Genomic DNA, 12,115 nt, shown 5'->3' with positions numbered 1-12,115 from the left:
TCCAGAGCAAAAGCAAGTCCTGACAGTAGCACTTACTGCTGTAACCTCATCTGCAACATTTTGCCCTCTTGTTCACTCTTCTCTAGCCTCATTGGCTTGTGATTTCACACATGAGAGGCAAGTTCCCAGCTTAGGCTCCTGTCTCAGGTTCTTGCTGTTCCAGGCCCCTATTACAGGCTCCATCTTCCTGTGAGTCTCCACTAGGTTCATTTTTTTCCCCCTTCTTCAAGGCTGTACTTAAATAGCACCTTTCCTGACTGCACTTTAAAATCGCACCTTCCCCAACTCCCATCAAATTCCTCTTCACTACTAGATTTTTCTTCAAAGCATTTATTACCAATTTATATACAGTATTTTTTAAAAAATTTATTTTGATTTTCCTCCTCCTGTACAATATAAATTTCATGACACTAAGTTTAGACTTTTGTCTCTTTATCCACTGCTGCATTCCCAGCATCCAGAACAGAGCTTTGCACAGAGTAGGTGCTCAATAAATATTTGTAGAATGGATAATGAATGGACAAATTTTATCTTGATTTATTTCTGTGCAAGATTGATACATGTCAGTTATGAAGTTGTTACCATTAATTGATAATTTGAGGCCACATGAAATTGGGTTGTGCCTTCTTAATCTTTAGCTTTTTAGAAGATATGAAAGTACATCAAAATATGTTAAAATAAACACTGGGGGAGAGGGGAGAGAAAGAGAGAGAGAAAGAGAGAGAGAGACCTTGATGCTCAGTCTCAACTCTCTAAACTCTAAACTCTTGATGCTAGCTGTGTTCATAATCATGAAATACAACAGATGGGGTACTCTTTTAGGAGAAAACCACCCTGTTTATCACCACTACTTCCATATAATTCTGTGTTGAATTGATCATGTGAATAGAAAATTAGAAGCCATATTTATAATTACACATTTATAAAGTTTTAAAATTTATATTTGGTTCTCCCTCATGAAAAATCCTTTAGTCTATATTTCTCTTATTATTGTGCATTAAACACACCCTGCTACTTTTCTACTCCTGAAAAGGATTTACACAGTTTGTACTAAAAATGTAGCACAACAGAAAAAATAAAAATGAAAGTACAAAGCAAAGGAATGTAAGCAAAAGAATTAATATTATTTTGTCAAGTATTTTATAGTTTACTTCATTTAATCCTCACAACAAATCCATCCTGACTTTATAGTATGCAAAGTCCCAGACTCTCAATACTTTTATTTCAAAAAGTGCAAAAACTTACTCATTTTCTTATATGGTTCTTCAATTAAAGCTAGCGAGTTTCACATTAAAATGTAATCCAGTGAAACTGTATTTATTTTAATTATGAGGTATATACAGAGTTGTAGCTTTTGGAGCATCAGGATCATATATTTTTATTTTTTGGTTCTGCTTCTAAATAGTATTAAGTGTACACAGACATTTGGGATATTTTACCTAATGGTGGTGATGTTAACATAATGAGTGATGATGAATCATTTGTAGCAAGGTCTGGGAAAATCAGAATTATTCAGTCACAACATTTAAACGTTCATCTCCAACTCAGACACAAACCATTCTTTTACTTTTTTTTTTGAGACGGAGTTTTGCTCGTGTTGCCCAGGCTGGAGTGCAATGGTGCGATCTCGGCTCACTGCAACCTCCGCCTCCAGGGTTCAAGTGATTCTCCTGCCTCAGGCTCCCAAGTAACTGTAATTACAGGGGCCTGCCACTATACCCGGCTAATTTTTTGTAATTTTTGTAGAGACAGAGCTTCACCATGTTGGCCAGGCTGGTCTTGAATTCCCAAGGTCAGACGATCCACCTGCCTTGGCCTCCCAAATTGCTGGGATTACAGACGTGAGCCACCATGCCTGGCCTCATTCTTTTAAATTTGAAATCATTGTTTACCAGTGAAATTAAAATTATATTACAGAGGATATAAGTGAGGAGAAGTATCTTTCTGGTTCCTTTGAGTGGGATAGGGGAATGTTAAGGAAAAATTTTAAATTTCTTTCAGTGCTGGAACAAGAAAAGACTAGACTGGATTCTCTTCTTTGAATTGTTATATTCCCGTGGCTCTGAAACTTATCTTACGTGTTTTGACAGTCTTGTCTGAGTCCCTTATTATTCTAAGTAAAGGGCATGAAACTATTTCTGATGAAGTCTCCATTTGATGTAAAAAAACCAAATGTAAAGTTCTAGAGAAAATATTCTGATTAACATGGGAAACATACATTCTTCTTTATGCCTAGAAATTTATCTCTGAGGCTAAAGGAGTACAGTAGTTAAGGTTTGTTTGAATATTATTTTTTAAAGGGAGTCACTATGAAACTACATTGAACTCTGTAATTTGAATTAGTAGAGAGTAAAATTTTTACTCACTGATTGATCACATTTCAATTTCAACTTCTTTTTTTGCTTTTTAAGCTGCATACATTTTGGTAAACATGCCAAGAATTATATTATATGTTATACCATAGATTGTCCCATGAGAACATAATTTCTATTCTATTGGAAAGAAGATCTGCACTCAGATCAGCTTGCTCAAATTTCATGCCCCAGTGGGCAAAAAGAAAAGAGAAAAAAAAAAAAGAAATAGTGGGTAAGGCAAGTTTCAGATTTCAACAAAACTTTTTTACATGGATAAATGGAAATGTTTTTAGATAGAGAATATACACAAACTACTCAGATGTATAAGCAAAAATATCATTAAGCATTTTAAAAATTATCTCTTCAGGACTAAAAAATTCTTTTCCTGCCTTCCATTTTTCTGCCTTATATTTTAGTATTTCTAGTGTGAAAATAAAATATAAAGGCCCTCAGGGAAAAGTTACTGGTAGAGAATATGTAACTGGACTGTCTTAATCTCTGGAGTAGGTCATCTTTGCTGTAGATTACATTTCCAACAAGTAGAGGATAAAATTGCTATATTTATTCTTCAGGGCAGAGCAAAGCCTCTTGAAAAAGGAAGTGATAATGAAACTTAACAGAACTAGGTTGTACAGTACCTAGTTCATCTTCTCCAAATCCCAAGATGTGACCGGAAAAGTAGCCTCTACAGGACCCACTAGTGCCAAGACAGAGTGGTTTTTCTTGCCATTGCTTTGTCACAGGACTTTGCTGGAGAGTTAAGAAATTCCTACAACAAAAACATACCATAAAGCTACAATGAATACATACTTTTGTTTATTGATGACAATAAAATGTTTAAAATAAAATTCATAACAAACAATTGCTTTGCCATAGACCTGGCTTCTAAAGGGAAAAATAATATAGCCCATAATGTGTGTGAGTACTGTGAAATTCCCATATGCGGAGAAAGTACTTAAAGATAGTATTTTGTTTGGAGGGGGCACTAAAAGTACCTGAGTATGAGAAAAGCCCTCCCCTTCATCCAGAGAATGATACTTCCTCGCCAGGACTAGAATCCATGCTGTGCTATTAATCAGAGAGAGGGACGGGGAAGAGCATGGGGTCAGTACATTTTTCTAGTTCCTTGTAGTGACCAAGAGTATCAGCTCTGCCATATGCCTGAATGCCAGTGACTTGGAAAACAAGATTCTTAATTTGGATTTCGTCACAGAGTTTCTTACAATTATCCACAATGTGATCTTGAAAATTGGGACTAAAATTTAATTTTGTATTATTCCTACTTATAGAGACAAATTATATTGTCTTGCTTAAAGTCCCGAAAATTTGGCAAAACCAAAAATCTTGAGCCTTCCAATATAATTTTAAAAATATTTATACAGCAAGTAAAACAATAGTTTTCAAATTATTTATTGTTATGGTAAATTTATGTTGAGGATGAAGGGAAGAGCCTAAATAATAAGAAAAGTCCACCTGAAGACTTCTGTGCCCTTAAAAATTATTTTATGAAATTTATCAAGCCTGTTGAGAGAGCATCTTTTTGGAAGTTCTTCAATTAAACCACTACATCTATGGAACTAAAAGTAAATAATATTTATGTGTATTCCCCATCTGATGCACAAAAAGAGACAATCATTTGAATATTTTGTGGCAGTTTGCCAAATGATTAACGGATATGTCATTTGGTATTTCATACTGTTGTGGTATCAGGAAACCTACCCATTACGATCTCCAAACACATAGCTTCCATACAATCTTTCTGACTGGCAGCCCCGGTATACAAATCCACCAACCAAAGGACCATTACTGAATGGCTTGAATTCTAAAAGTGATGGCTCACTTTCTGGAAAGAAACATAGCATTAGATCAAATGAAACATATTTTCATAAAGTAAAAGGAATGTATACCAAACAACAATTACTATAGTAATTTAACTCTGAAATGTGTTCTATGATACAACAAAGGGTTTCTTGCTAGAGCTATTTAATGAAAACAGTCTTTGCTAAATAGTATCAACATTAAAGGACATCCATGTACAGCTTAATGAAATCAGAATGCTCTGCAAACGCTTGCTGTTGTAATTTTCAAGACATACCAAGTTTTCAATGAAATTAGAATCTGGATATTTTGGGACTCATGATTATTTACTTTGAACCAAAATACTTCAAAAAAAATTTAAGGCTTTACATACTAAGTTTTGTGTAGAAATGCTTCTGTATATATTGAGTAAATTGAGACAGACCTCTGTCAAAATATGTAAAATGTTTAAAAGCCTACACTTTAATGAAAATAAAAACGTAGTACATAAAAGGTCTTTAAACATGCATTTATTCTATATGTGAAAATGTTGTAACTTAGTCAAGTAATATCTTCACTTAAAATATTTTAATGTTCTGTTTACAGAGTTGTGTGGATAACAAAGTCTATTTCAATAACTCCTGATTACATGTGTATAGTCTTGTGTCTCTATCTTTCTGTGCAGGCCATTACATACTTGGATATCTGCATGCTAATTGTAATGGAAAAGCTCTAAAGCTACTTGCAAATTAATCTGAAAATTACCTTCTATGTATTTAATATCAAATAAGTCATTATCAACAGATTTTATCAAAAGCTTTTGTGAAAAGATAGTAATTTTTAACCACCTCTTCCCCTCCCATGTGATTATGGTGTATAAGAGACTACAAAAAAGTAGAAAAGATAAGAGAAATTTTAAATAATGAGCACATTGAGAGGTAGCATAATTGAATAATTAAGGTCACAAACTCTGGAGTTAGGCTGCTCAGATTCAAATCCAGACTCTGCCACTTTGTGTTGTGTGACAATTAATCTTTCTGTGCCTCAGTTTCCTCATTTGTACAATGTGGCCAATGATAGTGCCTATCACATAGAGTTGTTCTGTAAAGGAAATGAGTATAAAGTGCTTACTACAGGGTCTGGCATGTAGTAAGCACTGTAGATGTGTTTTAAAATAAATAAATGTAGTGCTGTTAATATTGTAACCAATTTTAGCTTAACCTCAATTAATGTGACTGTAGAATTTTGTTTAATCTACAAATATAGCCAAAATTCCATCGAGCTAGTGACTCATTAGTTTTTTTTTTTTTTTTTTTTTTCCAAATCACATTACTCTTTGGTTTGGCTTTTAAAAGATGCGCGTGCGCACACACACACACACACACACACACACACACACACCCCAACACCTGAAAAAAAAAGTAAAATAACTGAATACCACATGAACTAACACAGCTGCTTCATTCCTGGTGTTAAATAAATATCTGTATTGAATGAGTAAATAGAAAAAGCAATCAATTTAATAATCTTAATCTACTGTGTTTCCTGAATCATAATAATGGTTGATATATTGCTTCCTTCAAAAGGAATAAATACTAAAATATTGAAAAATACTAAGTGTTTTGAACTTTATTATTATCCAACTTTATATTTTTACATGTTCTCTCTAAATATTCAAGTAATCATATTATTAAAAATACTGCTTAAATGTCCCATTCCCATGATTTGTTTTTACAAGTTGATTACTTTGTTTTCTCTAAGATAAACATTTTTAAAAAAATTACATTCTTACTTGAATCACTTACAATTTTCCTAACTGCTGAGACAGGCATGTTGGATATTGAGAAATGTCTTACTTTTAACACTTGTTTTTTCTCTGTATATAAGATGTTAAGACAAGCTGCTCTCCCCTATTGAATAGAGGTTATTCATCTTGATTCTCTGATGAGCAAAATATAAGCTGCTAACTTTTGAAGGACCATTAAATTTTTTGGACCTACTGAGAACCTTTCAATCCATGGTAATTAACCAGATGGAACCCTCAGGGCTTGTAAGAGTCACTGGAGCTTTAAAAAGTGAGCAATTTACTCCCGCATGATTGTTAGGCCAGTGTTTTTATGCTTTCCCAAATGCTCATTTTTCAGAAATCCTTTTCTCTTCAATTACTAAATATACTAAGACAAAACTTTAACTAAAGCAAAATCAGCAAATTATGCTCTACATACCATAATCTTTCCCCTTTATTATCTGTAGGATTCTGGCTGATGATCTATTTTTTCCATTGGAGTCTGAACAAAGTATCGTTAAATTGATATTTATATCAGTGGGATGTCGATCCACAGCACATCTGCATAAAAAGAGGGGATACACATTAATTCCTACCGTGGTCTTTTCCAAGCTCAAACTGGAGATTCCTGACATAGGAAGGAGCCCTTTGTGGACTGGCAAGGATCCTATGGCAATTTAGTTTGGATCTTCTAGAAAGCACTGAAGGAAGTAGTCTGATGTGTTTGCTTACTTGGTTGAAGCTTAATCTGTGGAAAATATTTCTTAATTTCTCTTGTTATGATTTATAATTTCTTATGTTATAAATATGCACACTGTCTTAAAACAATTGTTAATCTGTTCTTAAGGAATATCACATGTATAATACACTGGTAAAGTATTGTGAATAAGAATCAGTGTCACCATCCAGGAACAGAAAACCAAACACCGCATATTCTCACTCATAAGTGGGAGTTGAACAATGAGAACACATGGACACAGGGAGGGAAACATCACACACTGGTGCCTGTTGGGGGGCGGGGTGCAGGGGGACGAAGAGCATTAGGACAAATACCTAACGCATGCGGGCTTAAAACCTAGATGACGGGTTGATAGGTGCAGCAAACTACAATGGCACATGTAAACCTATGTAACAAACCTGCAAGTTCAGCACACGTATCAGAACTTAAGGTAAAATAACATAAAAAAAAAAAACAACAACAGTGTCACCATCAACTCATCTCTGTGCCACACAAAACAGTATTAGTTATAACATTAATTTTGGGTTTCTTACATGAAATTGCTGCATTCTAAAACTTAGGTTGCTCTAACACAGGAAAACATGTGCTTTAATTCCAGGAATATAGTAAAGCTGGTGCCTACAAACATCGAGGTGTTTTACGTTGACTCTGTTTTCATGTTTTCCATCCCTAATCTGGGGGCCAGAGTATCTCTGTGACTTAAGCCACTGACAGGAAGCTCCATAAGGGGAGGTAGGACTTGCAGCTTCATCACTATCTTCCTGTTATCTGGTTCAAAGCCAGGAATATGAGAGGGGTTCAAGGTTTGTGGAAGGTTTCAATCACTGAGGGACTGGGTATGAGGAGCTTGGGTTGGGGGAAGAATGAAGTTATATAATACAATTTTGGAAGTTATCAAAAGTGTGGAAAACAGGCTTGCATTGTTTTTAAGTTTCTCAGTCTTGGCACTGCTGACAATTTGGGCCAGGTAATTTTTTGTCTGGGGAGGCTGTGCTGCCAACTGTAGGGTGTTTAGCAGCATCTCTGGCCTCTACAGGCGAAATGTCAGTAGCATCACTCCCTCACCCCCGTCACACTCTTAATTGTGAAAACCAAAAATGTTTCCAGACATTGCCAAATGTCCCCTGGGGGTAAAATTATCCCATTGAGAATCACTGTTCTAGGCCAACAAAATATATTAATTACTTAAAAACAACATGAAACCATTGGAGCTAATAAAGAAATTTAAAAAATAAAATAAAAAATTGAGAGTTGGTGCTGGTTCTTAAGAGACGTAAGAGTCATGTAGCAATTATAAAAAAAAAACAAACAAAAAACAAAACATAAACTCTTGGCTCCAGATGATCTCATTCATGATAGGGAAACCATAAGCCTGACCTGCCAAAGATGGGTTAGTTGTTCTGTGGCAACAAGTCCCTTTATTGTCCTCTCTAGTTCAATGATTCACAGAAGACAATGCCTGGCAGGGATCATGATACAGTCATGCTGTGACTTAAGGTGGAACTAAATCCACAGCGGGGAGAACATTTTCCTCTATTACCTTTCTTTGAAGATAGAGAAACTATGAGAAAAAGAGGTTTGACTTGTTTCCAACAAGAAACAGCAGATCTGGAAAGCAGGCCAGGTAGAGTTGCTGGGAGCTTGGAGATATGGCTTTGGCTGAATACCAGGTCCACTAAGAACTGCTTGACCCTTGTAACCTTCAGTTTCTCATGTGAAAAAGGGCCCTGCCAGTGAAACTCTCTGGGTGATACTATAATGGTGGATACATGTCATTATCCGTTTGTCTAAACCTACAGAATTCACAACACCAAGAGTGAACCCTAATGTAAACCATGGGCTCTGGGTGATTATGACGTGTCAATGTCAGTTCATCAACTATAACAAATGTTTCTCTATGGGGGATGATCATAATGGGAGAGACTATGCATGTGTGGAGGTAAGGGTAATATAAAAATGTCTGTACCTTTTTCTCAATTTTGCTGTGCATCTACCACTGTCCTTTAACTAGTCTATTAATAAAAGGGGAGTGGGAGAAGTGGGGCTGATGGTGAGCCTTGCTGAGAAGCAGAGAGGAGATAAAGTACACAAGATACTTAGTTCAGCACCCTGCAGCAAGTGCTTAATAAAAGTTCCCTTTTATTTTTTATTTTTAGCCAATAATTAATTTAGTTTTCTTTCTGCTTTATTAAATCATCTTCTGCTTAGAATACTTTTAGAGGGAGGTGGAATATAAACACCAACTTTTCCTTCAGCCCTCTGCCACCAGAGGTGGGGAGGCTCCGCACCACAGGCATCTTGCCACACATCTAGTCTGTAAAGCACCTCTTCCCATGTTTTTGCGTTGAGGTTCAGGACCCCCAGGAAGGTTGTGAGAAAGCTCCAGTGGGATTGTGGTGACTCAGGCTGCCTGACTTCAAAGTGTTGCTTTGTGGTGGTATCTGTGAGTTCTGAGCTCTAGGAATGGAATGTGACAGTTTCCTTCACATCCTGAACCCACCTTAAGTATTCCCTGTCTCCCAGATTTTAAGATCTGCTGAGATGCCAAAAAGGAAATGAACTGTAGACTTGGGTTTGATGGAGGGGAGATGAAGGGCATGAGGGATTATAAAAATAAAAAGTTTGAGAAATATTCACCTTGCACATAGTGAACACACAATAAACATTAAATGGTAATAATAACTTACTTAGTAAATAAATGGATGTGGCCAGATATCCCTGAGTACGAATAATAGACCATAGACTGGATGAAGCTTTCGTTACTGAATTGCTGTATTATACTTCGTAGCATTTTTACAAAATATACCCCAAATGTACATACTTTTTAGTTTTCCTTTCTTTTGGTTCATGATAGTACCAACAGCTAATATGGAGTCCTTTAGTATTTGCAATATTTTCAAAGTGAAATAAAAGTTAATATTTAGCTCAGCTCCTTGCAAATTAACACTGCAGCATCATATTTAAGTGAAGCTATGATAACAAGAATTGCAATTCATTTAAAACCTACCAGGGGTCAGACACACTATTTGGTACTTTACTTACAGATTTTTATTTAATCATAGCAAGACAGTTATTATCACCCCCATGTAATATATAAAGAACTTAAGACTTAGTGGGATTTAAGGAGACAAATCAAAAACTTTATCTCTCTAAACTGTTCAGATTAAAGTCTTGGTCATTATACTAGTCCAATAGTGTTTATCTGATAATAACCTCTCCACATTTTAAGGTGAAATTTTCTCCATGAATTTGTCCTTTTCGTTGTCTAATCTGCCTTCTCAATCTGCTTCTCACAATAATAGAAGACAGAGTGCTAAATACACACTTGAGTAATGACCTGTTGTGATTTTAGAGGCATGGCCTTAGATACTACCTTTGGCTGCTCTGTGATGGTATATGCTCTATGCTATATTTTCCCAGTTCCCGGATCCCCACCTGGCTTAAAAGCCAGTGAGAACAGAACGGTGTTCTCACCTGCCTGGATCGTGGAGCCCATGAGCAAACACTTCGGGGGGCTGGTTGGTGCTGTTGAAGTGTGGGTTGCTCCTTGGTATGGAATAAGGCACGTTGCACATGTCTGTGTCCACATCCAGCCGTAGCACTGAGCCTGTGAAATCACTGAGAAATTGGGGGACAGAATATGTGTTTTACATTTTCATTATATATTTCACCTATATTAAATATGGTGAAGTTGCTCTATTGATGAAAGAATCATCCCCTTAGTTGAAATAAAATATTAAAGTGGCTGGATGCAGTGGCTCACGTCTGTAATCCCAGCACTTTGGGAAGCCAAGGTGAGAGGATTGTTTAATGCCAAGAGTTCAAGGCCAGCCTGGCAACATAGCGAGACTCCATCTCTACAAAAAATTTTAAAATGAGCCAGATGTGGTGGCATGCGGCCAGGCAGATCTGTTGAGCCCAGGGGTTTGAAGCCACAGTGAGCCATAATGGTGCCGCTACATGCTGGCCTGAGCAATAGAGTGAGACCTTGTCTGAATAAATAAATGAATAATTAAATAAAATAAATTCCTTATTGTGGAAAATGAAACCGGGCCATTCCAGACAAGCAACTGAACAAAGACACAGTGTGATGGTGGCTGAGGACTGTGGCATCAGTAGTACACTGCTTTTTTTTTTTTTTTTTTTTTTTTGCCTCTGTTCTCTTAATTTTTGTCAGCCTAAACCTATGTATTCTATATCTCTCAGGAAGCTTTGCTGGGCGATGTTAGCCTATTACGCAGTGTTGAGAGGCAGTATGGTTGTACAGGGCCACTGCTTCTCAGTGCTGTGTGGAGCAGAGGCAGCCCTGGAGCAGAGAACTACACAACAGCAACTCTTTTCATGACAAACAAAAGATCACGTAGCATATTAGTGAATTCCTCTTCATTTCATAAATGCAGACACTGATGACAAAAGTTAAGTATTTAACCAAGGTGACTATTCAAAGATGGTTCTTAATTCACTGGTGCCCACCTTTTCTTCTGGCACTTAAACCATTTTAACCTTGAGAGGAACCCATCTGTGATCAGCCTTTTACCTTAACCCATCCATTTCTTCCATATCATCCAGTGTAATCATCCCATCACCAAGAATGATGTACAAAAAGCCGTCAGGGCCAAAGAGCAGTTGTCCTCCCAGATGCTTTCTGTGGAGTTCTGCAACTTCAAGAAAGACTCTGGCTGTTCTCAAATCAACTTGGTGTGGATTTTTTCTACATTGTGGGAAGAAAACAATACCATGACTGTTAAAAGATTTAAGGTGAGCCCATCAGAAAGTAAATAGTATATAAATGAAAAAACAAACTCCTGGCACATAGTAAATAAGGAAACATATATTTTAAATGGAGCTAACAGAAATTGCTGGAAAATCACATTATTTTCCAAGTTTCAGAAGTAGCCTTTAAGTTGAGAGATAATTGAGGAAAAATGTCAAAACCATTGTTGTTCTCAATTTCTCTTAAAGACACATATGGAGTTTTCAGCAAGATGGAGGTAATGATTTAATTATTGCCACCTTATGGCTACTTATTTGCAACTTCTAAATAAAAAAACTTATGAAAAGATGATGAGAAAATAAGATGAGAAATTTCTATGCTTCGATGCCTTTTAGTGATACCTGGATACTGTGTATTCCACAACCCTAAGAATGTGGTCATGAGGCCCGATAGCCCACCGTTCTTGGTTGGTGGTATAAGACACATACAACTTTCCATTTTTCTTGTAATTGGGATGGAATGCGAGGCTTAGCAGTCCTCTTTCATCTCCTCCCTGCAGTCAAATGAAAAACACAAAGAATTGTAAAGTTAATTATGTTCTTTATTGTGTTTCAACTGGAACCCCAAAAGAGTCTCTTTCTTTCTTTTGGATAATCTTTGCCCAACCTCCTTTCTTTTCTTCCTTGCCTACTGCACAAAAAAGGATTATAAAACATTTCACTCTG

General features: G+C 36.4%; 1 protein-coding gene across 2 annotated transcripts in view; it reads right to left on the bottom strand.

Moving 5' to 3' along the window:
* HHIP (hedgehog interacting protein) overlaps positions 1–12,115 on the bottom strand; it is a 97,128-nt gene that overhangs the window by 26,632 nt on the left and 58,381 nt on the right. For both annotated transcript variants that reach the window (XM_054486722.2, XM_054486720.2), the window contains exons 5-10: positions 11,792–11,943; positions 11,214–11,387; positions 10,151–10,294; positions 6,377–6,498; positions 4,074–4,197; positions 2,993–3,123 (exon numbers count right to left, since the gene is read on the bottom strand). In XM_054486722.2, coding sequence (XP_054342697.1) covers positions 2,993–3,123; positions 4,074–4,197; positions 6,377–6,498; positions 10,151–10,294; positions 11,214–11,387; positions 11,792–11,943 — 847 coding nt within the window. The remainder of the gene's footprint in view (positions 1–2,992; positions 3,124–4,073; positions 4,198–6,376; positions 6,499–10,150; positions 10,295–11,213; positions 11,388–11,791; positions 11,944–12,115) is intronic.

Source organism: Pongo pygmaeus, chromosome 3 (assembly GCF_028885625.2).
Source record: "Pongo pygmaeus isolate AG05252 chromosome 3, NHGRI_mPonPyg2-v2.0_pri, whole genome shotgun sequence".
Taxonomy (NCBI): Eukaryota; Metazoa; Chordata; class Mammalia; order Primates; family Hominidae; genus Pongo; species Pongo pygmaeus.
Note: the sequence above shows the minus strand (reverse complement) of the source record. Positions and strands in the feature narration are given on the sequence as shown.